The following is a 27,998-nucleotide window of genomic DNA, read 5'->3' on the forward strand; positions in this document are numbered from 1 at the left end:
AAATCAAGACTGAGATCTGTGTATGGAGGGGCATTCAAGATTGAAATAACAAAGGGTTATTTAAATCAGGATTAAGTTACATAGGCAGAAATCTAGCCAATCAACAGTGGTTGGTACAGTTCTCAATGTCTAGGTTAGGCAGCTCAGCCCTGCAAAATCACCCTGGAGTTCTTTGTCCCCAAAGTATATTACAGGTAGAGCCCTGTGCAGATACAAAATTTATATCAGCATCCAATCCTCAAAAGTGGTCTGCGGATATAAAGCGGATATCCGTGGATTTGCAGGGCTCCAATTACAGGTTCTCTAGACTCCAGCCCTATCATCACTTCCACTGAAATCAAAGGAAGTTTTTAACCACCAACTAGTGGGTTCAGACTTAGGCCCTAATGAGCAACACTGGAGAAACCTTCATTTCCTCCCTGCCTCTGCTACCCACTTAGCCCCACATACACCTACTCATCACCCTATCAAGTTTGGTCTCAGCAGCTGTAAGCTACACAAAAGGAACCAGTGAAAATCTTTATGGAGGAAATAATATGCAATTTTCTAGCTGAACACCTTTTAAAATGTAATGACAAAATAAAATCCTGCATCTGTGCTCGGCAATAACAATCTGTAAGCATGCGGTAACAATATGACAACTTGAAATAAGCAAGATGCAGACAAAAAGAGAGCTTACCCAGGCATCCAAATCCGCAGGCTTGGGGTGAAAAAAAAAAAAAAGGAGAGAGAAAGAGAGAAGGGGTAGGAAAGAGGGGGGGAAAAAAGATATCAGTAATTTATGGAGGCTGCCTACTGCTGCACAATACAGCTCTTAATACGATGAGTTCAGAAAAGTTCTTCAAGCCTTTTAACAGTGCACCTATGTCCCCTGTTAGCGACTGTGCTGTAAATAGAAGCTGTTAAATGGGCTTAGGCTTGGTAGTTAAAGAAAAATAAAACAACCCAACCCCCACTCACCCACCACGCGCACACTCTCTCCCTCTGCAATGAATGCTGCACAGTGCTCCCTATTGAGCAGATGATAGGCAAAGACAGATGTGATGCAGACAGAGTCATACAAGGCACTGCACAACATTAGAGATACTGATATCAGTAGCACCACACAGCAAGGGGTGTGGTATTGTCAGGTGCACTGTGAGGGACAAGGCCAAAAGCCCCGCAGCTTCCAAGCTCCCCAAGAGGAGCAGGTACAGTGTCTCCTGCACAAGAGCAGTTTTATATACTCAAGGTGACCTAGCTAGCAAGTCATCTTCACTCATGTAGTTACACTGGATACCTTACAGTTGACAGCTCAGCCAATGAAAATTTGATCAGTCAGTGACCAGATTTTCAGCCATGCCCTCTTTCATAGGCAGACCAATATTCCTACAGTATATAGTCTGAACCTCTCTGCCAAATCCAAGCTGTCTTGTTTTGCTCCCTCATCTTCTGCTTGCAAGGTCATTGTTTAGGGAATCCACAGTGAAGATGCACAGATTACAAGGATTTCAGTATCTCCTGTCTCTCACTTTTTATTATTATTTTTGACTTAAGCAATAACCCGGCAGCAGCAAAGCAAGTACAAGATGATAAACATCTCTAATGCCCATAAACAGCCTGGTTTCAGACTGAGATGTTTACAAGGCAGCCAGAGTGCTTATTCGTTGTCAAGGACTGCTACATCTCCTCTGCTTCTTGGGGTTACACTTGCTCGGCAGAACATTCTGTAAGTGGTTACTTTGGAAGGGCTCACCTTTTTTATCACAATTATTTATTGGAGGGGGCTTGGCGAAGTAGGAGGGATGTTCTTGTTGGTCGTAGTTCAGTGCCAGAGACAGCAGACAGCACAGAGCAATTGGTTTATGGAAGCTGCTGTTGTTTTAATGGCAGAGAGCAGCCACCTGAAGTTGTGGAGGGATGAAGTGTGATTAGCTATGCAACCGGTCTGTCCTGATCCTCTGCAACAGCAGAGAGGGGTGGAACTGAACGTCTACAGCTCACCTGGGTAAAGCCAATTTCCTCCTTTCTGCAGATGCACCACAACCAGAAAAAAGTCTTCAGTCCATCAAGCCAACACGTCAAGCATTCACTAACAATCGACAACTGATCATGACAGTAGCCTGGTTTCAACAATATTTTTCTTCCTACCTGTATTTGCAGTTTAGACAGGATGTGCTGGTTTTGTTTATTTTAACCTCTCCATTGCTGTACTGAACTCTGCCCTCAGTAGATGGGTGGGAGGGAATGGGTGCAGGTCGTAATGCATATTATTTCAGAAGATGTGCCACATACAGGTAGCTTTCTGCTGGTTTATGTCAGTCATCAATAGGACACTTACTTAAGTCATTAACTGTCATGCTCCTAGGGGAAAAACATTTGCATCAAAAATCCATAAATGTTGGCACTGACTCACTCTCTTTTGGGCAGCCTCAGCAGAGGCGCAGAATATTAAGAATGAACTTGCCCCATCACATTTGACGGGGCCTCTCCATGTCAGGTTTGAGATGCAATGGTGTATATGTGTGGGGGTAATTCTGCAAGGGAAGTTTGTATTACTGCCATGCTATGCCTGTTCTGTGGATACAAGGCTTCATTCTCAAAGGCTTTAAATTTGGCACAGTTCACAAAGAATAAAATTCACTTTAAGAGAGTCATTAAACTGAAACAGAAAAGTTTATCAAACAGTCCAAAATGTAACTAGACCAGCTCCTGTACTGGAAAAGTCAATCACATCCTGAGTAAGGGCCCAGCTAAGAGGAAAATAAGGAAAGAGAGATTCAAAAGAAAGCCACCTCCGGGGTCTACTTGGTTAAAACCTGCCATTTGGCAGGCTTGTGCCAACAGGTTTTGATGGACCTGCATTAATTAACGTTGGCTGACAACAATGTACCCAGAGTGCCTAAACACTTGTTTCAGAGTTTAAGTTGCCTGGCTAAGAGAAACATCATCTTGTATATCTTGTTTCCCAGCCGTGTAGACTCAGCTTTGAGTTGCCAACTAAAAGCTTCTGTATTTTATGCTCTCTGCACCAATACTTAAGCCACATTTTCAAGCCTTTGGTCAACTCTGCAGCATCCCTGTGCTGAGACAAAGAGTACAAGGTTAGATTCACTTCCCTCACAACCCGCTATGGAGGAATTACAGTAAACCATACCATTGGTAGATTTATTACTTAGGAGCCCAAAAGAAACAAAGATTCTTCCTTTGACTGTACCAGGTGCGTAAGGTTACTTCTGAAGCAGACACAGATGTCAGCCCAGTAAACCTTCATTCTGGACATCCACATAGAAAAGGACCGATGCCTAAACTGCCCTGCAGTGTCTACCTGGAGTGGACTGTGGCTATGTCCAGAAACTATGCAAGTTATAAGTGTGTGTCGGGAAAGTTAACATTCAAGTAGAGACTTCGCACCAGGCAAGGGGTAGAGTCCCAAGTATCTATTAAGCGGTTCTCGGTCCAGTACACAATGAAATCATCAACACATGATGTCCCTTTAAAATGAGTCATCACAACCTCGTGGTGCATATCTGTCCATTTGTATGGATCTCTGACATTTCATTCCTGTGCATGATACCACACATTTCAGCACCTAGCCAGATCATTTCTGCCATCTACCTTGCAATGTACTACAATAAGGTGGACACTCAAGGAATGGGCTTTGGGGCAGGATGATACCTGTGAGCAGCACCAACAATTGCCTCGGAGTTATTCCAGCAGCTGCTATGTTGAGATAGGTCATATGCCCATCCTGCAGAGTGCCCAAAGGCTCAGCAGGAATCTGGACCATTGGCTAGATGTCTCCTTCATTAAAAGTCAGCGTGCCTGGAAACTGGCACAATGGTTTATGGGACACTGCCAGCTTCAGGATGGTGGAGCGTGACAGGAATGGGATTGAGACAGAACCTACAAGAGACTTGAGCAAATCTGACACAGCAGATGCTCGGATACAGGGAAGGGCATAAGTTCACAGTGACCTAAGCAGCTGCTGGCAACTCCTTTAGGTGTAACACAGCAGAGTTTGAGGAGCTCTGCATCAGACACACTGGCATCCGGATGCCAGACTTCATCATTTGAATGGGCAAACAGTGAGGTTTCTTCAAGGAGAAAATCTGGAAACTAAAATGTTTCCATGGTGATAAGTATTAGAGAACTTTGAGGCTGAGACTAGACCCTCATTATCCATGTATCCCTCTGTCTCACACTTCCAGCCCCCTCCCCTACTTAAACACGTCCACTTTATTGGGAGACAGAAGCCAACGTCAGTGTTAAAGTGTAACAAGGCAGAGATATAGCCAGCCAACCGAGGGAGGGGAAAGAGTCTCTCAACTGAGCTGCAATCAATTTCAAGGAAAGGTTGTGCTGAAACAGCCAAAGCCTAATGTATACCAAACATATACGATTTTATAAACATAGAAGATGGAAAGTAGCGGTAAAGGCCTCAGTCCCTTTATGATTCAGGGACAACAGCACCTCTTATGCTTATGGAGTTGCTACAAACAGGTTTGTAATCTCCATAGCTGATTGGTCTTTTATTTTAAATTAAAACTATCTATTTTACAAATTTCAAAGTAAAACCAGATGCTTTCATTGTTTAATACTTACCTCCACCCCATATTCATTTTCAGGCTGCCATGCAGCCAAGAGTACATCCGGTTCTTTCACTGCTACACTTAACCACCCCATATACTACCACCACTATACACACACAGCTCATAACACAGGCTGCCGCAAGACAAGCCATTCAATGTCTACAGGAAGTCTGTGGCGAGCGGAGGCTTTCCAGACATATGCTCAAGATAGTCAGGCTATGGCTACACTACAAGGCTTTTAGCGACACAGCTGTGCCGCTACAGCCATGCTGCTGAAAGGCGCACAGTGTAGCCGCTGTGTGTCAGCGGGAGAGAGCTCTCCTGCCGACAAAGCGCTGCTCCCACCGGCGCTTTTCATCTGTAAAACTTCTGTCGTTCAGGGGGTGCATGTTTTTAACACTCCTGAACGACAAAAGTTTTGCCAACGAAGTGCTAATGTAGACAAAGCCTCAGTGTCTGATAACAGGTGAAGTAGCAAGTAGTCCAGGTGTGGGCAAACTACAGCCCACGGGCCGGATCTGGCCCATCGGCCGTTTTAATCCAGCCCTCGAGCTCCCACTGGGGAGCGGGGTCTGGGGCTTGCCCCGTTCCGGCACTCCAGCCAAGAAGCAGGGTCGGGGACCACTCCATGAGGCTCCTAGAAGCAGCGGCATGTCCCCCCTCTGGCTCCTATGTGGAGGGCAGCCAGGGGGCTCCACTCTGCATGCTGCCCCCACCCCAAGCGCCGCCCCCGCAGCTCCCATTGGCCAGGAACCATGGCCAATAGGAGCTGTGGGGGCGGTGCCTGGGGATGGAGCAGCATACAGAGCCACCTGGCTGCGCCTCTGCGTAGGAGCCAGAGAAGGGACATGCCACTGCTTCTGGGAGCTGCTTGAGGTAAGCACCGCCCAAAGCCTGCACCTCTGAGCCTCCCCCCCACACCCCAACCCCCTGCCCCAGCCCTGATCCCCCTCCCGCCCTCCAAACTCCCCGATCCCAGCCCGGAGCACCCTACTAGGTTCTAGAGTCCCCAAGCCCCCCCCCTTAACTTACAGAAGAGGAAAATGGCTTTCAAAGGGCATCATGAGGTTCCACAGCGATTGTGTCTCACTTATTCCAGACCACATTTATTCCATCTACAAGTTAATAGATCCCCCTCCCCATTAACAACCTGCATCATGAACCCACCCAAAGCTTATCCTGGGTTATCTCTGGATCACTCAGGACCACTGGTAAAGGATACAGTTTACCCACCTATACCACCACTTTTAACCCTGGGGACAGAGGATTGATAGTAGCAGTAGTGGTCACATGTGCCTGTCCCCCACATGTTTAGACGGGGGTGGGGGGGGACGACCACACCCAATGCTGGTTTCTCTCACCCCACTCAGAAGACAGAGATACCAAGTTTTTGAGTTAAAACACATCAGATGGAATATTTTATCTACCATTGCTAATGCTCTATGAAAATTAAGATTAATTTTGAGTAATCCACCTGCATCCCTCAGGGCAGCAAAAAGCAATCAATCCATGGGGTCAGGAAAGAATCTCTCCACTCCACCCCACACATAAAGCATTATGCAATTGCATTACAGGCAGCAGATTTCACCTGCCTCTGAAGCATCAGCTATTGGCAACTGCCAGCAACAGGATACTTTACTCGATGGTCCAGTGGCCTAATCCAGTACAACAAATCCTTTGTTCCTGCCAAACTTGCTACCACAAGATTAAAAATCTAATTTCTGTTCATTTAAGAAGCTTCTCTCAAACACTCTTTGGTCTGAAGGAAATACAGTCAGCTTTGGAGCTGCTTTTTAATACAGACTAAGGTGGTTTTATTAGCTATGATGCTTGGATAAGGAAATCCTACAAAATCTTCAGATATCATGGTCCTGAATCTCTCTCTCTTTCTCACTCAGTCTCCAATCTCTATCCAAACTCACTTTGCAGGTGGAGACCTGGCAGTCCAGTTTCACACATCACTGCTCAGATTTCTACAAGCCCAGAAAGTCCTGTATATTTTCCAGTGTTCTCTACTCCTTCAGCCCCAGACATATACAAAAATACACTTACCCAGAAATACCCAATCAATATCTTTCAGGGTCTGGAATCCAGCCTAATAGGACACTGGAATGCATATGTAAAAAGCCACAAGAAAATCATCCAAGGGAGAAAAGGTTTGGTATAAATTGATTACCTTCTAAATCCATGGGGAAAGGAACAAAATAGATACATGGAGACATATAGGAGATGCCACCCACTTTAATTCCACTCCTAGAAAACAAGGATCTCCATCATAATGTGGCATTTTAGTGCGGTTGATTATAGTTTGGAAATTGGAGCTGGAAAAAGCTTTAAATTAGATATATTAATAAGGATTGCCAGGGGCACATGAAGGGATTATAGATTCAGAAATGTAAGCCTGGGAAGGACCTTGAGAAGTCACCAAGTCCATTCCCCTGCACGGAGGCAGGATCAAGTAACATAAGCCATCCATGACTGGTGTTTATCCAATCTGTTCTTAAAAATCTTCAATGATGGAGATTCTACAACCTCCCTTGGAAGCTTATTCCAGTGCCTAACTACCCATATAGTTGGAAAGTTTTTCCTAGTATCTAACCTAATTCTCCCTTGCTGCAGATTAAGCCCATTACTTCTTGTCCTACCTTCAGCGGACATGGAGAACTGATCACAGTCTTCTTTATAACAGCACTTGATATATTTGAAGACTGTATCAGATTCCCCCCTCAGTCTTCTTTTCTCAAGTTTAAACATGTCCAGGTTTTTACCACCTTTCCTCATAGGTCAGGTTTTCATTTTTGTAGTTGTGCACTTGATTTTGCCTTCCTAAATGAAATACTTTGCTCTTGTCTTCATTGAATTTCATCCTGTTGAATTTAGACCAGTCATCCAGAATTCTAATCCTGTCCTCCAAAGTACTTGAAACCCCTCAGTGCTGGTCATTGTCAACAAATTTTAAAAGCATACTCTCCACTCCATTATCCAAGTCATTAATGAAAATATTGACTAGTACCGAACCCAGGACTGAGCCCTGTGGGACCTCACTAGATACCCATGGCAGTCTTACAGCAAACCATCGATGACTACTCTAAGTATGGTCTTCTAACCAGTTGTGCACCCACCTTCTAGTAAATTCATCTAGACCAGGCAGGGGTGGGGTCAACCTGGGGCTCCGGAGCCACATGTGGCTCTTCAGAAGTTAATACGCAGCTCCTTGTATAAGCAGAGACTCCAGGGCTGGCGCTACAGGCACCAACTTTCCAATGTGCCGGTGGGTGCTCACTGCTCAACCCCTGGCTCTGCCACAGGCCCTGCCCCCACTCCACCCCTTCCTGCTCCCTCCCCTGAGTCTGCCATGCCCCCGCTGCTCCTCCCCACCCCCCCCAAGAGACTCCTGCACGCCACGAAACAGATGGTCGGGAGGTGCAGGGAGGGAGGAGGAGACACTGATCAGCCGGACAGCGGGTGGGTGGGAGGCACTGGGAGAGGGGGTGGGGAGATATGGGGGGTTGCTCACGTATTACTGTGGCTCTTTGGCAACGAACATTGCTAAATTCTGGCTCCTCCTCAGGCTCAGGTTGGCCACCCCTGATCGAGACCATATTTCCCTAGTTTGCTCATGAGAATGAGCCCGTGTGGAACTACCTCAAAAGCCTTACTACAATCAAGATGGGCAACACTTTGTAATTGACAGTAATTGACACTTACTGCTTCCCCCCATCCACTAGGCCAGTAACCCTACCAAGGTAGGAAATTAGGTTGGTTTGGCAACATTTGTTCTTGACAAATCCATGGCTATTGCTTATAATCCTATTATTCTCTAGGTGTTTACAAATTAATTGTTTTATCATTATACTGAGTACAGTATCTTTCTAGGTATCAAAATTAGTCTGACTAGTCCATAGTTTCCAGAGTCCTCTTTGTTTCCCTTTTTAAAGATAGGTACTATGTTTGCTCTTCTCCAGCCCTCTGGAGTACATTATGGAATGGACTGCCTGCATTGCAACATCCCTCACCTCCATGATCACAAAATAAAGACAAGCAGGCAGTGATTAAGTTTCCTCATCTACTATTCTGTTTATGCATGCACCTCATGCCTGGCCTGCTATACCCCCCGTCATATCACTCTTGAAGCACCTCCGATAAAAAGGTTGCCAATTAAGTTGTGTCCGCTAGGGACTCAGTCTTGCTTCTGGAGACCTTGCTTCCAACTGTGCATTTTGGGCAGCGTGCACACTGGATCTTGGCTAAGTGCACTATCCAGATTTTACAAGGCTCTGATCAGCGAGAATGCTGGAAGGTAACATTTTTAATGGTGGCTAAGCACATCATAATGAAGCCATTTGCAACCCAGCAAGTGCGTAGATACAGCAAAGAGGAGAACTGCCAGCTATTGTAGAACTATATACTTTTATTCTTGCATTGCAATCTCCAGTGCATGGCTGTATCCAGAGAAATTTGCAATGTGTGTCAATGCCAGCAAAATTTTGGTTTCCATTTGATAGCACAATTTGCAAACAGAAGTTTTCCATGTTGTGCAAGTACTTAACGTGCGTAATAGCTACCTGAATTCGATGCCAATTTACATTTACTGGGCAATGCACAATTTCTCTTGCACACACTAGGAAATATCGGGGTGTAGAGGAAGGGTCTGCAACTTGAAAAGACCACAGAGTTTAACTCCCTTGTGCGAGGATGCAGTAGCAAGTATTAACCTCTCACCAAGGAGCACAAGCAGGAAGTAAATGCTGCAGTGAGGTTTCTGGTTGGTTTAGTAGTAGGAAATTGTTAGGGAACACTAATATAAGTTAGCTTTAAAACAAAAAGATTTAGTTTGGCTCCCAAATCCAAATGGTGAGCTTATGAAATTTAAATATGCTATCATATACTAAACCTTCTGTCATGTGCTAAGGAATCATGGAAATATTCACTCCTAAAGGATCACAATCTCTGTTAAATTAACACTGCTCAACATTGAGTTTTAAAAAGCTATAAAATGTAGCGGCTAGAAGACCTGGTAGAGCTAAGAGTCTCGATTCCATTGGTTTCAGTTTGCAGGAATCAATCCAGCTCTGAATACGATGTAAACTTCAAACCAAAACCCATCTTTTATTGTACTAGGTGCTATTTATACACACACCTACACACAATTTGCTCTCTAATTACAGCTGCGGCACACGCAATCATTTTCTTGCTTTGAGCCGCTTTTGTACCTACAGCTCCTAATAAAGAGAGTCAATAAAAGCCATTCCAAGAACCTGTTGATTGATTTATTGATTAAATTATGGATTAAACAAGTTTACCAGTGCAATAGATTAGAAATAGCCAGAGTGGAAAGTGGTTTTGCATATACTCATTTGGAGGCTAAAGCCTGAAGGAAGACCTGCAAGATGGGCACAAGTTTGTTTAGTAGTAGGACCCAGGCTATCAATTAAGGGTTGGAGCTGAAACATTTACTTATGTCCCCTTTTACCGACTTGGTTACTCAAGTCCATTCACAAAAGAACAGAAAGCTAAGGCTTTGGCCAGTTCTGCTCAGTGCAGTAGGGGTTAATGCAGTCAGTGGAAATAGTTGAGAGCTAGCTCAGCTACATGTTAGTTGAAAACAAATGAGAAAGAATAAAAGGGGGGAAAAAAAAGAAGCGGCAGGAGCACAGCCAACGCTATATAAAAGAGTTTGGGACAGGAAGTAAAGAAGAATCATCCAAGCAGAACTTCAGAGAGGGGAATTTAGGGAAACAGTGTCCATTTCCCCAATTGAGATATGCCCAGAGCAGTGTGGCGAACAATTTCTATGCTGGAGAAAAGGGCCACAGAAGCTTTCAGTGAGCACAAACTATCAGGACCTGGGTTATACCTCACACTTTCTTCTCCAGCAGCACAAAGCCTGCCAACCTCATGATGGCAGCACTGGGTCATTTGTTTATTTCAACTTGTTGAAGTGCATCCATCCAACACTGATCTAGGGTTACCAGATAGCAACTGTGAAAAATCGGGACGGGGGTGGGGGGTAATAGACGCCTATATAAGAAAAAAGTCCCAAAAAAACGGGACTGTCCCTTTAAAAAAAGGACATCTGGTCACCCTAACACTGACCATACTTACAAACTTCATTAATAAAAAACTACATAACAAATAGGGCCCAATTCTCTTACCATCCGCTCAGACCCACTACCCTTATGCCAAACCCAACCTCCAAGGGAAAAAAAACAAAACAATCAAAAAAAAAAAGCCAGAGAGAACAGATACATCTTGCACAGAGATCTGAAGATCAACAAATTAAAGCTCCAGTAAATCAACAAAGAAAGCAAATTCTATAGGTGGGTAACCCTCAATTCCCTGAAAGCGCTCTTCCTGTAGCCCCCTCTCAAATAAACTAGGGGGATATAATTCCCGAGCAAATAAGAACTTAGTGCAGAAAGTTTCATGTCAATATGGAGCCATCACTTTTCAGGCTGCCATGCAGCCAGGAGTACATCAATTTCTTTCACTGCTACACTTAAACATTCATTATGAAAGAAAGGAGCCTTTGCTCAGGTATAAGACTATTGTATGAATCACAATTTCACAAGCCTAATTTTAGTTATCTTCACTGTAACATTTGCATAGCGAGGGCACATGAAAAGGATTAGGCAGCTCAGCCAGGGACATTAGTGACTGCAAATTACCACCATCTGGGCAGCCTGAGTGCAACCAACTAGACTACACCAGAGGACCTGTTCCAGTTCCTTCCAGACAAGTGCCCACATCACCACCACGGTCACTGCAATGGTTACTATAACTAGTGATGCTTACACACAATGCTGAACACAACTTGTCCTTCCATACACTGACCAGCCAGCTGTAATGAGCATTGCATTGCCAAACTCAGTTGTTAAAGTGATTTTAACTAGGATTCAGATTCATTGTGAAGACAAGCCCAAGGAGGCCAAGGATTGAACAACATTCTCCCAGATAGAAGTGGTCTCCTATGAGGCAGGGTTGAGGAACATTGGCAAGGGTGGGAGCAAAGGGAAAAGCTTCTGCCACTATCATCTATCTGCGTAAGTGTTTATACTATACATCACCATGGTATCAAAGAGTCTGGACTGCACTGGGGATAAAAACAGGAGAATTCAACGTCCAGGGCTGTCAATGATGCTTTTTCACTAGCACAAAATTAACAGAAAAAAAATACTCAGCTATGTAGACAATAAAGAAGCTTCATGAAAGATTTTTTCCCAAGACCAAATTCACAAGCTGCTAATTAGTAAGGACCCTGGCTTCTCCATACAAACCCTGAGCCTCTTTTGAAGAAAATGCCAGACTTATTAAAACCACCTCTAAAATAAAAGAAAAGGAGTACTTGTGGCACCTTAGAGACTAACAAATTTATTTGAGTATAAGCTTTCGTGAGCATCCGATGAAGTGAGCTGTAGCTCACGAAAGCTTATACTCAAATAAATTTGTTAGTCTCTAAGGTGCCACGAGTACTCCTTTTCTTTTTGCGAATACAGACTAACACGGCTGCTACTCTGAAACCTTTAAAATAAAAGGCTCCCTCCTCTCTCTTAATATACATGATCAAACGCAAAATTCACTCAGAGAATCAACCCTCCCACATTCCATTTTCCATTTTGTTCTAGAGTATCTACCCCACAAAGACCCTAAAATCCTAGTCTTAAGAGATCAAGCTTTCCTTTGGATTAGTATCCCCTTCACGTCCTGAGTTGTGGTCATATAAACCCTTTGCACCTTTTCACTCTATTGAATCAATCTCCCCAGGCAACTTCTGGGGTGGCACTAAGCTCTCCCCACTCCCTCTGGCTCTTCTTCCCTCACTAATTCTGTGCTCAGAACTGTAAAGCACAAAATTAGACATTTCAAATTAAGCAAAAAGAAAGAGAGAGAATGAGAAAAACTTATTAAATCAACATTAGCATCAACAGCGCATCTTTAAGAGAGAAACTCATTTGCAAAATATTGTAAAACCCCTTATGTTGACAGAAATGAGACAGGCAGCAGCTTAAACTTTCCTCCTCCTTGCTCCATCCCCCTCTCCATACCGGTCACAATGCCTGAGCAATGATAGCAAGGTCCAAGACCACAACTCGAAAGATTGCAGAGCCTGTCTTGAACTTACAAGCTCTGGAATTGCTAGACAGCGAGTACATTGCTCAGCTGCATCTGGTACAACATGACACCTTGGCCTTTTGGAAAAGTGTTTTGTTGTTTTTTTTCCTACTTCAGAGGGTGGGGGATACACAACAGAAACAGATTCCTCCTGGGGGCTATTTTTCAAAGCAAAGCAAGGCTTTGCCTTCTGCCATTGACGTACAGAAACTGACGTGATGGGGACTAAGCATGGAAACTGATGGAGACTTTTGCTATCACAGGTGATATTGGCCTGAGCATTCGGTTTGAAATACCTAGACCCCCTGGAGTCATAGCTCCAACTCCCAACAGGATAAGTTCAGCCCTTCCTCTTTTCGAAGTAACTCATCTAAAAGTTTCATGCAATTCACTGTCTGCTATGCAATCATATGAGGTCTTAAAACGGATGAGCTCTGCTCTTTGTGACCTTTAAAGTTCCCATGTCAAAGAGTTGGGGTTTGCCCCTAATGTCACCAGCTCAAATGTTCACTGCATACGCTACTGTGACCTTGTCTGGCTGGCTGCCAGCCACCCCAGCATGGTGGTATTCCAGCACTGCTCTATGTAGAGAGCTTATAAAGTGCTTTGGGTAAAGAATGCTATGGAAACAAATTATAAAAAAGTTATGATTTTTCTCACAGTATTTCAAGGAATGACTAAATCAGTGTTTGAAGTATTTAATTAGCTAGGAGAAAAGGGGGCAGGATTTCTCAGCTCATGGGTCATGACCCAAAATTGGGTCAGCAGAATGCATGAAATGGCTGTGGCAGGGTCAACGGGCATCGCTACCATAAGTCTGACCCCGGCCCTGCATGTATGCGCCGTGGCCCAGCGTCGCTGTCACGAGTCTGACCCCACCCGTGCACACACCACAATCTGCCCTTGTTGTTCCAAGTCCAACCCTGCCCACCCATGCATAGGGCACAACTCAGCATTACTACGACATACACGTGACAAGTCACAGTGACCCCATCAGTGTCAGGCAGGCCCATAGCTAGACTTGTGGAGTAAGACTCAGGTCAGACTTGCTGGTCACAGCTAGAGGCAGACTCACACCTTTATGCCACTCATTCACAGAGTTAAGGGGCTGTGCTACACGGAGCTCTCCTTCCCCCAAGAGTCTCCCAGTATTAGCTGGAAAAGGACAAAGCATGCCGGTCCCAGTCCACAGAAGAAATGGGTGATGTCAGTGCTTGGAAAGCAGAGCTGGGAGAGGGTCGCAGCAGAAAGGGAGGGAGATGCCCAACCCATTGCCTATAATAATTAGTTAGGTGTCTGATGGCAGCAGGACCTGTAGATTAGAATGTGAAATAAGGTGGCATGCCACATTCCCAGATAAGGCCAAGCATGTGTGTGTCAGGGAGTGGGGGACGCATCTTTATGGTCACTTCTGCCTCAGGGGATAAAGAAGTGGATGTGCTGGATCCCTTTTGGACCATAGCAATCCCTGTCCCATGCACTGGAAAAGGGCCCTCCCTCCTGCTCCCCTCCAGGGCAGGACACTGTCTGGCTCCCAACACTGAGACCTATCCTATGGTTGGGAAGCTGGAGCAGATCCCTATGGAGCATGGCTCTGGGTCCTGGCATGACATTCCCTCGATATCTGGTCCACTCTAAGGTGTTAACCCTTTTCTGGACAGTGCCCAGACGGGCCCTTGCCTGGATCACCAGCCTTAGAAACACAAGAAGCCCACAGAGGGAATGGAAGTGGCTGAACCAAGAGAAAGAGACACCTGCACAGCTCTCCAGTAATATGACTCCTTTTATATGAGGCCAGGCAGGACAGACACAGGCTGATAGGACGAAGGGACACACACATCAGTTCTTAGTGTCCAAAGAAAGAGATAGGCTAATAGCAAACAAACCACATATGAGGGAGAAGCAGTATATCTATTTCGGGACCACATCCTGCTAGGCCATTAGAGCTCCAGCATCAGAATTCAGTGGAGTTTAGCCATCAGTGTCATGGCTGATTTGTGTGCTGTTTCAAATATCAAAAGAGGGCCCTTTCCACCGTAGCCCAACTCTCCTGCCCTTTCTTTGGTTCCAAAACAAGGACCTCAGAATTTCTGTGTTGCGATCCTATGCCAGGCCAAACCTGCAGTTCTTGCAATATCTCTGTAAAGAGTTATTTAAATAGCAGCAGATACCAGCGATTAGCCAATCAAATGCAACATTGCATCGTCTTACTGTAATCTTGCAGTGGAGAAGTTGATGTATTTTAGTCAGAAGTGAGTTCTGTAGTCAGTAAAATGGAGAAAATTTTAAACTGTGCTGTTGCAAGTGGCAGTGAGAGTAGGAATTCTTCACAATGTGAAAAGAAAAATAATCATACATATGACCCTGCGTATTTAAAGTTTGGAGTTTTGCTCATTGAGGACCAAACGGGTGAACACAGGCCTCAATGAACAGTTATATGATGAAAGCCTAAAACCATCAAAATTATTCAGACATTTGGAGATAAAGCACCCAAGCTATAAAGACAAACTAGTTGATTTTCTTCAACAAAAAAGCAAAGATTAGGAAATAACACAAAAAGTTCTTGAATGTGGATATCCTGTCCAGGGGCAAGCACTGCATGCCTCTTACCTCATTACACACTGCCTTGCCAAATGTAAAAGAGCTCAAAAAGCTGAGAAGTTCATTTTACCTTCTGCTAATGACATGTGCACTGAGCAGTTGGGTGAGTCAGCTGCTAAAAAATTGAAAAAATAGAAGTCCCTGTTTCCAACGATGCAATACGGAGAAGGATCTGTGATATTTCAGAAGATGGACAGAGAACAACTGGCCATTTTTCAGCAAGTGACTTTTGCTTTACAATTAGATGAATCTACAGAAATGTGGCAAACCATGCCATTTTCCTAGTTTATGGAAGGGACTGTGAAATTCAAGAACAGAACCTATTTAGTGCAGATATTCCTACTTCTGTTGACATATTCGTTGCACTGGATAATTATGTGCACTCAGTGGGACTGAGCTGGACAAAGCATGTTGATGTTACAACTGATGGAGTCATTTCAATGACAGAGAAACACTTGGGTGTTGTACAAAGGATTCTTCGAGAAGCACCCAGTGCAATGTGGAACCACTGCTTCCTGTACGGGAACGCGTTAGCAGCTTTAAAGTCATGATACCTGAGTTTCACAAAACTCTTACAGACGTTGTGAAACTGTAAATTATGTCAACCACATGCTTTCAGGTTCTCTCTTAGGAAATGGACAGTGAGCATGTCCATCTTCTTTTCCCTGCTGATGTTTCTTGGCTGTCTCATGGCAAGGTTTTGTCTCATGTATACAAACTGACAAATGAGTTGGCAACTTTTCCTGAAGATAAAAAAAAAAAGGCTCACCAGGCAGAGCACTTCAGTGTCAAGACATGCCATGCTCACCTTGCATATCTGGCAGATAGATACAATCAGCTGAATGATTTGAAACTGACTTTACAGGGCAGAGGGCACATCGTTTTGAGAAAACAGACAAAATTTTGGCATTCAAAGAAAAAGCCACACACACACACAGTGTAATAAACATGTTCCCAATGTATTAGAAATAAAAAAACAAACAAAACAACAGGAAGAGTCTGTTGGCCAGGAAGCACTGAAAAAAAAAAAATTATGTTATCACTTAACTAAATTACACACAAGATTCTGCAATTACTTTCCAGATGATCAACTCAGGGATGAAAAAATGGATCCATAATCCATTTGGAGTAATGCTGGAAAATGAGTGTCTGTCTATGAAGGAAGAATCTCAACTGGTGAAGTTGTCTTTGTGAACGCAATGTAAATAGAAAATATATTAAAACAAATCTTTCCCACTTTTGGTGCAGTGCTTCAGGTGAATATCCCACGCCTACTAGCCATGTTATTCAAGCTATTTTGCCATTCAGTACTACATACTTCTGTGAAACGGGATTTTCAGCCTTAAGTTCAAAGAAAAATAAAAGCAGGAACAGACTGGATGTTGAGCATGACCTGCAGATTGTACTGGCTACAATTATACCAAACTTTGATAAAATGGAAGACAAGAAAACTCAGATTTCTGATTAAGTGGAACCTAGGATTTATATACAAATACTTAACGTACTAGATTTTAAATATTTGCTGCATTTAGAACTTATGTTAATGCATATATTCATAAGTAAGGAATATTTACTAAGCCAGATTTTTTTTGCACAAAAGCTACTTACTGGGTTGCAAAAGACCATCACGGTTTACAAATGGGTCCTGAGCCCAAGAGGGTTGAGAATCACGGTCCTAAGGGCTAAAGCAGAGGACAGAAATAAAGATTCTAGTTCTATTCCTGACAACAGTGGGCAAAATAATAAAATAATAATAATAAAAAGAATATGCTAGATAGATGAATTGCAAGTATGTACCACTATCCCACAGACGCTGAGGCATTTTACTGCCTAGTCCTGCCAAAAGGACATACAAATTTCCCCAGTATACATGCAGTGGGGAGCAGTCAGAGGGTTACACATCTACCTCTCTAAATGCAAACTCCCCTAACAAAGTGGTGGCATCTTACAAAAAGCAGTGAGCAAGAGAGCCCCCAAAACTGATGCAGTTGACATGAAAGCCAGCTAACAGACATCTCTTTAGAGCTATAAGAGACACCATTAACAGACTGATTTATTTGTATTACAATAGCATCTAGAGACCCACATACTCCAGAGTACTAGATACTATATAAGTAGGACAGCCCCAGCCTCAAAGAGCTCACAATCTAAGACATAATGTAACTATAGTAATGGTGAGCAAACCACGGCCTGCGGGCCGCATCCGGCCCACTAGCCATTTTAATCCAGCCCTCGAGCTCCCACTGGGGAACAGGGTTTGGGGCTTGCCCCACTCCAGCGCTCTAGCCAGTGAGGAGGGTCAAGGGCCGCTCTGCGAGGCTCCTTGAAGCAGTGGCACGTCCCTACTCCGACCCCTACGCATAGGAGCAGCAGGGGCTCCGCTCTGCATGCTGCCTCCGCCCCAAGCGCCGCCCCTGCATCTCCCATTGGCCAGGAACCACAGCCAATGGGAGCTGCAGGAGCAGTGCCTGCGGATGGGGCAGTGTGCAGAGCAGCAGAGCCACCTGCCCGCACCTCCGCATGGGAGCCGGAGAGGGGACATGCCGCTACTTCCGGGAGCTGCTTGAGGTAAGCGCCGCCTGGAGCGTGCACCCCAACCCCCTGCCCCGAACCCACCTCCCGCTCTCTGAACCCGTTGGTCCCAGCCCGAAGCACCCTTCTGCACCCCAAACACCTCATCCCCAGCCCCACCCCAGAGCCTGCACCCCCAGCCAAAGCCCTCACCTCACCCCACCCCCTCTCACCCAATCCCCCCTGCCCCAGCCCAGAGCCCCCTTCCGCACCCTGAACTCCTCATTTCTGGCCCTCCCCCGGAGCCCACACCCCTACCCAGAGCCCTCACCCCCTTCCATACTCCAACCCCCATTTTGTGAGCATTCATGGCCCAAACATACAATTTCTATACCCAGATGTGGCCCTCGGGCCAAAAAGTTTGCCCACCCCGATCTATAGGCTTAGCGGGTAAAGGAGAGGGAGGAAAAAGGAAATAGACAGGGGTCCCTGTTACTGAGAACAACTATGCTTGTTAAGAAGTTAGCCGCTCAACACCCCTATTGCCTCTGAATAAGAACAATAAGATACCCTACAGTGACTGTGGTTGTTCAAGATGTTGTACTCCATGTAGCTCACACTGCAGGTGCGTCCGCATCGCACGCGCGGGAGCTCAGAATCTTTTCTGAGTTGCAGTGTCCATTGAGACACTGTCTCCTTGTGCCTCCTGTGCAAGAGCCTACGGGGAAGAGCAGGCACAATCATTTGTCAGTTCCCTCGCAGCCTGAAGCCCAGGACAGCTGGGGGCTCTGAATAGTGGGGGTGGAAGGTAGGCCATGGGATCTGTGCTAACTACATCATCTTGACATTACTGTAAGGTAAGTAACAGTTCTTTCTTCGAGTACGCATCAGCATGGATTCCACTGTAGGGGACTTGCAAGCAGTATTCTCTCAGGATGGTGGGAAGAGAAGCATCAGCCCATCAGAGATTGGAGTATTGCTCTGCCAAATTTGGCATCTCAGCTAGCAGCTAAATCCAGAGCAGAGCGCTTGACAAATATAAGTGGATTGCTCCACATTGCAGGCTTACAGATTTTTGATGCTGGCACATTTCAGAAGCAGGCTGAGAACTTTGCTTGGGCTCTGGTGGAGTGAGCCTTAATAGTGAGTGGGAGAGGTAGACTGGCACAGCGAGCTACAATGCAGCAACAATTTTTGATAGTCTCTGCAATGAAATAGCCTGACCTTGGAGTTGCCAGCTATAGCCACAAATAGACAAGGGGACAGTCTTAAAAATTAGCTCCTGTCAGCGTAATATCGAAAATCTCTGGATACAACCAGATCATATAGCTTCTTCTCCCCTTGTGTGGGATGCTGTTTTGGGAAGAACAAACAAGTCAACTGAGTGGTTTAAAAGGAACTCAGAAGGCACCCTGGGAATTTATTTTGCAAGAGGTTGCAGTACAACCGTATCCTTATGGAATGAAGTATATGGGGATCTCCACCATGAGTGCCTGAAACTTGATCACTCTCCCGGTCAAGGTAATGGCCACCAAAAGACCATTTGATGGCAAAATAGTCAATGAAGCACTCCAAGAGGGACTCCATCAGCTTTAGAAAGAGGATATTGAGGTCACATGGTGGAGTAGGTTCTCTGACTGTCGGGTAAGTAAGCATTAGGCCCTTGAGAAACATGGATACTGTTGGGTGAGAGAAGAATAAAAACAACTGTATTGGTAGAGGGTATGCTGATTTTACTGTCTGGTGGAGCTTGACTGATCTAAAAGGAAAAATCCAGCATGTATGAACCACAGCAGAAAGTTGAGGATCTTCAGTACCAGGAGCCTGTACTGGGTCTAGGCCATGCTGGACAGCCTATATTGAGAACATTTTCCATTTGGCACAGTAAGTTTTCCTGGATTTCTTGAACTTATAAGTAATGGCTGGAAAAACCTGCTCCTAATATTGAGACAACAGGTCAGGTCAATATGGGAACCTGACTGGCAATTGCTTTTTTGATGTCATCTTTTAGCTCCTCCCTGCAGTCTTATGGGAGCTTAGAAAGGAAGGAGGTTACCCTTTCCCAAGTGAAAAGCAAACAAACAAAAATACCAAAATGTTTTGCAAACAGGGCATAGTAATGCATGATACAAAGTTGGAGGGAGGCAGGTGAATACTCCTTTTGACGAAAAGGTACAATTTCCTGGGGTCCCTGTCTTTTGGAGTCCCTTGGTTGGACCTGGTCTTTTACTGGACTGCAGCTTCTATGAAAAGGCTCTGGAGTCATATCGGCCTTCACTTGTTCAAAGGCTTTGGATGGTACTTGTTATTGTTTCTCGACACACTTGAGGGTACGGGGAAGCAAGAGTGGGGTGTGCTGCAAACCCTACGCCAGGTCCATAATGCTCTCCTTAATTGGGAGGGCAATTCTTGATGATGCTGAGGATACCACATGGCTTGCGCGTGTTCTCTTGGCTACCTGTTGTCTCAATGTCCGAGGTTTCAACTATCCTCACCAGCAAGTCTTGGAAGACCTTAAAGTAATCTGTGGCCAGTGTAAGGGACATGATTGCTTCATCATGAGAATACAAGGATTTCTTTGATGGAAGGATAGCTGGAGTGTTTCCAGAGCTGCCTCTTCCCCATCACAAGGGTCTTCCTTTAGTTCAGGTATGTTGGGTCTGGTCAGTGATGTCATCGGTGATCCGAGAACTCCTCCTCTTCCTTGACACATACAATAGAGGCCCCTTCCTGGACACATGGGGTGGTATGCCCAAGCAGGGACAGAGTAAGGTCAAGACAGTTGATTATAAGGGTACTGGGCCAGACCGGCAGTGGACACGTCACCGCAGTCATGCTTTGGTGCCCCCTATGGAACATTTTCAGAACTCTCCATAGGATTCTTTTCTGATCTGATGGGGGATGGTTCCCTATTTGATGGGCGGGGGGAGTGAATAGGCAATGGCAAGGAGAAATACATCACCAAAAACAGCGGTGTCATTGGTGTCAGGATTGCCAATGCCAGTGCTTGTCCAGGTGCAGAGGTGAAAAGTGATGTCTGTTCTTCTAAAGGTGTATCTTGGTGCTAAGGATGGCTCACCACCTGGTGCTCGTGTTGGTGCTGGTGCAGGTTTGTGTCAAAGCCTGTATAATAGAACCTTCATCTCCTGCACCTTTTGTTCCATTAGTCCCTTGTTCAATGCTGACATGGACTTGGAAAGTTTGTCCCTGGAGGGATGTTTCAAGTCCTTTTCATAGGAGAAGCCTGTTGCACACTCAGAGCCGTGCTTGCACTTAGTAAAGGTCTGCTGCTTGGCACTTTTGGAAGTAGATAGCATAGGTGACTGGTCTCCTTGTCCCAGAGTCTGCGATGACATGTTTAGCACCAAGATCATCTATGCCAAGGCAGTCAGCATCAGAGATTATATGGCCAAAGAAACATTGAGATCATTTAGTCTGACCTGCATAACAGACCATAGGACTTCCCTGAATTAATTACTGTTTCAATTAGAGCATATCTTTTCAGAAAAACAGCTGATCTTCATTTAAAAAGCGTCCAGTGATGGAAAATCCACCACAACTCTTGATGAGTTGTTCCAATGGTTAATCACCGTCACTGTTAAAAAAATTTTCTCCTTATTTCCAGTGTGAATTTGTCTAGCTTCAACTTCTAGGCCCTGAATCTTGTTATACCTTTGTCTGCTAGATTGAAGATCCCATTATCCAACTTTTTATTACAGTTTATAAGTACCGACATGGGAAACAGGTCACCCATAGCCTTTTCTTTGTTAAGCTAAATAGACAGAGCTCCTTGAGTCTATCACTATAAGGCATGTTTTCCAATCCTTTAATCATTCTTATGGCTCTTCTTTGAACACTCTCCAATTTACCAACATCTTTCTGGAATTCAGGACATTATAGTCCAGTAGTAGTCACATCAGTGCCAGATACAGAGGTAATATAACTTTCCTACTCTATATTCATATTTATACATCCAAGGATCACTTTTTAAGTCATAATGGTGCATTGGGAGCTCATGTTCAGCGGATTATCCATCATGACCTCCCCAACTCTTTTCAGAGTCACTGCTTTCCAGGACAGAGTCCCCCATCTAGTAAGTATAGCCTATATTCTTTGTTCTTAGCTGTATAATTTTGCATTGGACTGTATTAAAAACACATTGTTTGTCTTGGCCCAGCTTACCAAGCAATCACTTGTTCTGTATCAGTGACCTATCCTCGTCATATTTACTACCACTCCAATCTTTGTATCAGCTACAAGCTGTATCAGTGAGGATTTTATGTTTTCTTCCAGGTCACTGATAGAAATGTTCAATATTGTAGGGCCAAGAATGGATGCTGGCAGGACCCCACTAGAAACACACCTGCTCTATGACGACTTCCCATATATAATTATCTTGAGATTTCTCAGCCAGCCAATTTTTAATCCTTTTAATGTGTGCCATGTTCATTTGGTATCATTCTAGTTTATTTTTTAAATCAAAATGTTATGCAGCATGTGTAAGCATATTTCATCAATACTATTATCTTTATCAACCAAATTTGTAGTCTCAGGTTAGTTTGACAGGATCTCTTTTCCTTAAACCTCTGCTGATTGGCATTAACTGTATTGCCCTCCTTTAATTGTTTATTAAAAAGAAGTCTCACATCAGCCACTGGAGATCTTGGTGTTGGTACTGGTGGTTTTGGTGTCCTTTTATATTACTTCTCCCTGATCAAATCAGGCATATGGTGACTGGTTACTGGGGCAGTTGCCATGGACAGACTCCTCAACTCGCATTTGGTGGACCTCACCTCTCCTGGATTGGACCAAAACTTTCATGGATTGCTCAAGTAGACTTAATTTGATCCTCATCTCTCGATTTTGAGGTGCAAAACAAGAAGGAATGGCAAATTGAGCACTTGTCAAGGCTGCATCCTTCCAAAGCTGAAAAGGCATCTGCTATGCCAGTCATTTAAGGAAATAAGATCATTACATGATGGACTGGATTTAAACCCCATAGGTTTGAGTCTGGGGAAGAGGAGGTCCCCCCGTCATTTTTTTGGGGAGAGATGGGGGAGTCCAAATCAAGAAAAAGATTAATAAGGAAATGAAGAGGGGTTTCTTTGCAAAAACAAACTTGGAATAAGTTGAAGCCCAAGGAGGAGTAGTGGGTTTGTTCAGGTAACCAACACTGCTCACAACTATTATTTAAATCGAGCTACCAGTCTGTCTACCTTGGTCACTGTGGGAAGTTCCAACAACCAGCATTAAGGGAGTGGACTCCTAAGGAAGACATGGAAATAAAGTGAAGTGAGAGAGAGCAGAACAAACACTGAACAACTGAGGAAAACCGGGAGTCATGCTGGAGTTTGCTTTCAATATTAACGCTTGGCTGTGGTGTTCAGCCCATCTCAGAGACACCAGCAAATGCACCCCCATCATCAGTCAGTTCTTCATGCAGCAAATCTGGAATTAATGTTCATGGGTTCTGATGAGTGACATAATTGCAATTTAAAAAGGGCAATTAATCATCAGCAGTGCTGCTGGCTGTCTTATCAAGCTGGGATCCTCTCCCTCCACAACAAGGTAACAAAGTATTTCTCCTCTCTTCTCATCCCCTCCCCTGTACCCCAACCCCCAAGCTCCAACACCTCAGGTTATGCTTATTTCAAAACACATCCCCATCTGGATCATTTTCTGCCCTTTCCCCCTTCTGCTCCCGCATTATCCCTGGCCAGTCCACCTGCCATTTGAATAAAAGAATGCTCTGTCAATAGTTTCCTCACTAGTGCTAACTAAGATATTCAAGAGGCTCTCAATTCCAGCACCTCTACTATGCAGTTTCCCTCTCTCACACTTTACTGGGTTCACATAAGGGAACAAAAGAAACTTTAAGAAGAGTGCCATCCCATCCCACCCTCACTTGGAGGGCATATACTGATGCTTTTAATGCCACAGTTTGTTTCCGCTGATAGAGCAATCAAGACAGCTGAAGGCTCCAGACCTGGTGGGGGAGGGGAGAGATGGGTGCGCTGATGAAGAGCCAGGAAAGTCACTTTCAGTAGATATCTGGCAGGACTGATTTGTTCAAATCTCAGGTCATTTGCACTATTCTTATGGGAGGGTTTTCCACCATGGCCTGGAAGCGATCAGACTCTGGGATTAGTTTTGCTACGTCTGAAAGCTTGTTCCACAGCTGAACCTCTATCTTCAGATGTGGAAGGAATTTCAGCAGTCAATATTTAAAGGAAAGGCAATTCCAGACAGGTATAAAAGCTCAACAGGTGGCACTGGGGTTAGGGGAAAGGAAATTCTGGCAGAGCCTTCTTATACCTAAATAAGGGGAGAGAACACCTTTCTCCACAAAAAGTATATTTTAGCAGAATCTTCCTTTCAATCAATCAGAATAGGAAAAACAGGGTTTGCAAAATCCACTGGGGACCTCACCATGCAGACCTGATCATTGGAAAATACTTAGATGCTATGATACACACCACAGAAAGTTTTAGAACTCTATAAGCCCTGATGGCAACATATATAATACACAGAAGATTACATCCCTGGCCCAAAGAGCCTACATTAGAAATCACTAGCAACAAAAAAGAGATTGCCTTAGAACAGGCATCCTTGATCCTTGCTGAAGGCAGCTGATAAATGCTGAAGAGGAACTTGCCTTGCATTACTGGTTGCATATGGTCCCACCACTCATCCAAAGGTGGCGAATGAATATAAGCTTCCATCTCAACAACAGAAGAAAAGAAACTGATTTCTTTAAAAATATGAAAGGACAACTCTCCTAAGAAGAAATTAGAGAAAGGATGGAAACTGGCTCAGAGTTCTCAGTCGCTTGCCAGGGTACCAAACAACATAGTTGTCAGCAGTCTCTGCCAGCAGGTGTCATCAAAATTTTAAAATCCAGTCATTGCTGGTATGTGGCAAGCAAGAATCTCATCACCTGAGCTGCCACAATTTTTTTCCTCTCCTTTTGAAAGGTGGCTGAGAGGGGTAAGTAGTCAAGGGAGGCAGCCCCATGCTATTTTGGTTTCTTTAAGTTCTCCCCAAATAAGTTTGGAGGCTGACTTAGGGTTTTGGCCTGCAGACTTCCCAAGCAGCCACACCAGGTCTGCAACAAATGAAACCACACAAGCTGGCAGCCATGCTAAATGTCAAGGTTTGCTGCTGACCAACTAGGCCCAGGCAACAGAAAGTCCTGGAAACCTCTCAAACACAAAAGATATTCAATGAGTTCCTCCCAAAGAGGAGGGGGACATATTTGGCACACTATCGCATTCTCTCCCTTCCACCACTGTTTAGATCCCCAGGTGGTAAGTGCATTAGAGCCCTGCAAGCTTATCACCTGCTGCAGTTCTGATAATACTTTACATAAGTCTGTGTTATCTTCCATCTGGAAATTTCAAGCTGCTTTACAAATATTAATAAATGAAGCCCCCCAACCTCTCTCCTTACTAACTCCATTTTACTGATGAGGACACTGAAGCCGGAATAAAGTCACTCACCCAAGTTACCCAGCACATCAGTGACAAAGCAAGGAAGAGAACCTAGATAAAATGTGGCTCCCAGACCAGTGGCTTACCCACAAGACTCTTTCCTCCCTAGATCAGGAACTCACACAAGCTCTGCCTTAACGTCCCACTCCTCCCCTTCAGACTCACCCTGATTAGCTCCAGAAGTTGACAATCTACATTTCCTGTCCTAAACAAAAAAGTTAGTTCTCCCGTTTTCTCTTCACCCAGATTGTGTGGGGATTTGGACATCTGAAGATTATGTGGCTCCCTCCCAACTGGACTCAAACTGATCCCCCCTGCCCTTCACACACATGCATCCATGACTCTTAGCCACTAACTTTCTTTCCAAAGAGGACTGGATAGGACTCTCCTTCCTCACCCCAAAGCTGCTCCTTAATGGACCAGAGATGTTGTCATTGAGCAATACCAGGTACTTGACCTAGGCGACAAGCAGGCAGCCTTCTCAAGAGCAGGGAGTGAGAATCCTATATCTGCACTGGATTTCATGCACATCAGAGCAGAGTGCAAAGTACAGGGTAACAGGGCTGGGTCCCCAAAAGATTTTAATGGACTCCATTGTGCTCCATCAATAACTGCATTTGCAAAACATTTAAGTCAGGGAGTAAGTTTGAGGAGTAGGGAAGAGGAGACGTATGCACGGTGTAATCCTCTGGCCCGGGATGGGGTTTCTGGACTGTAGTCTATACTATCACAAACATTACCTTTTCAAATATCCCTTCACTAGAAAACAATTAGAAAAAAAAATCTCTACAATTAAATGTTTGTGCTTCCATATCTTTCTCACTCCCATAAGTTTAATCTCTCCCCCTCAGCATTCTCCCACTCTTCTATCTCCAAGCCGCTGCTAGGCGGTTCTGATAAGCCTTAGCTCATTTTCCTTCCAAATATCTATGGACCCCACACAAAATATCAACCACTACCAGAAGATCTGGAATCCAAATCCCTCATTACACCTACCTTTGCATTGCCCACATGCAACGATCAGCAATTAACCAGGTATGGGTAAGGCCCAAAGCACTACAATGTTATTACACACTTATCTCTACAAAACCACCCTGCACAAGTGACAACTTTCCTGGAGGGGGGTTGGGGGGCAGGTTTGCAGCTTTGTGATAATTAAAGCAGAGACGAGTGTCACTGCTGTAGATAATTATGCATTAGCGCTGAAATTACTTAATGGAATAAAATAAACTAAGCCAAATGTTTTGTTTTAAAGGGAATTTAGTGCCTGTGAAAGGTGCCAGACTGACAGCCCTGGAGACTGAAACCCTCTGTTAGTCATAAGTATTCGAAACAAGTATAGTATGAACAACAGCAGGGCAGACTTCCACCCACTCCGACACCAAGACCTGTTAGGGTCAAAAGGGGATTTCAGCCTCCATGGCCATTCAATCCTTGGCCTCTGCCAACACTGCTACACGGGTCAATCAGTGCTAAATGGGAATGGGTTTATAATAAGGACACTGGCCTGGATAAATGAACTGAAACAAACAACTCACATAAACCCATGAACAGCTGTCAAGATGACAACCACTTCCAATGCCAATACGGGTGAGATTCAAACCAGTTACTTAGAGGTGATAGGGTATTGGATACATGATCTATGACTAAACTATCTGCTCTGATCAAGTCCAAGAGTTTTTACTTCCCCTTTGTCCAAACAATCAAACCTGCACTCTCTCCCTTAACCACTCTCATCTAGATCAGGTCTCAACAGCCTCCATTTCCTTGTTAAAATGAGCACTCTCAAGGTCAGTCAGAATTTATAAGGCAGCCATTTCATCTTTTGTGCCCCTCTGACTAGATTCCGCCTTAAAAGCTGCTGAACAATGAGGATTCTGCTGGGTTTGAAAAGGCCTGCCAACACCAAGGCCAATTAGGAGTTTTAGGGCTATGCCCATTAGGGTTATTATAGGCGGCAGTTATGCAGCCAGAATAAATCTTAGTTGAACCTTTAAGTGGTGTCTGTAACTCAGATTTCCCCTTCTTGAAGTAGAAGCAAGAAGACAGCCCTGATCCCTAGTGAAATCTGCAGGGATTCAAGCAAACCAGCAATATCTCCCTCAAAATGGGATTCTGCACTTACAAGGGTACGAGAGAACAAGGGCTACAACCCACAAAGATCATAAGAGCTGTTGTGTGTTACATACGCACACTTGGTAAAGTCCAATTTGGTTTATTTTTTTAAAAAATCAAATCAGATTTTTCCATAGCTAGCTAGGACCCCTCTATGCTTTAGATCACAGCTAATTAGACACTCAGAATGGCAGCAAGACTGAATTCAGATACTCCTGTTGCAAAGCACAGGCCCCTGCCACTAGGGTTAAAGGACAGTCTCCTTTAGCTGTCAGAAATATAGGACTGTTCTGACACACAGTCAAGCAGGTCCGATTCCAGATAGTTGAGGGCAGTGAGTTAAGATAAACTAGTTTATTACTATCCACAAAACAGAGAGTAATGTATCTAAAAGGAAGGGTGGGATGGAGGTCAGTAGTAGTAAGTCTTGAGGAGGATCTTCTGTGAACCTCAGGATCAAGCATGGGGCATTGCTTTGGTTACAGTCCTTCTCTGACTGGGCTCTAAAGAGTTGCCGTAGCTGCTACTAGGGATCATCTAACCCTCAAAACAGAACTGTTACACCCACACTAAAGAACCTGGACTGCAAAGACACATA

At 44.5% G+C, this 27,998-nt stretch overlaps 1 protein-coding gene across 4 annotated transcripts in view; it reads right to left on the reverse strand.

Moving 5' to 3' along the window:
* The window catches only part of CHCHD6 (coiled-coil-helix-coiled-coil-helix domain containing 6), a 169,589-nt gene that overhangs the window by 116,119 nt on the left and 25,472 nt on the right, over positions 1-27,998 (reverse strand). For 3 of the 4 annotated variants that reach the window (XM_073351351.1, XM_073351349.1, XM_073351352.1), the window contains exon 5: positions 680-700. The exons of the other annotated variant lie outside the window; for it this stretch is intronic. In XM_073351351.1, coding sequence (XP_073207452.1) covers positions 680-700 — 21 coding nt within the window. The remainder of the gene's footprint in view (positions 1-679; positions 701-27,998) is intronic. 4 annotated transcript variants of the gene reach the window in all.

This window comes from Lepidochelys kempii, chromosome 7 (assembly GCF_965140265.1).
Source record: "Lepidochelys kempii isolate rLepKem1 chromosome 7, rLepKem1.hap2, whole genome shotgun sequence".
NCBI lineage: Eukaryota > Metazoa > Chordata > Testudines > Cheloniidae > Lepidochelys > Lepidochelys kempii.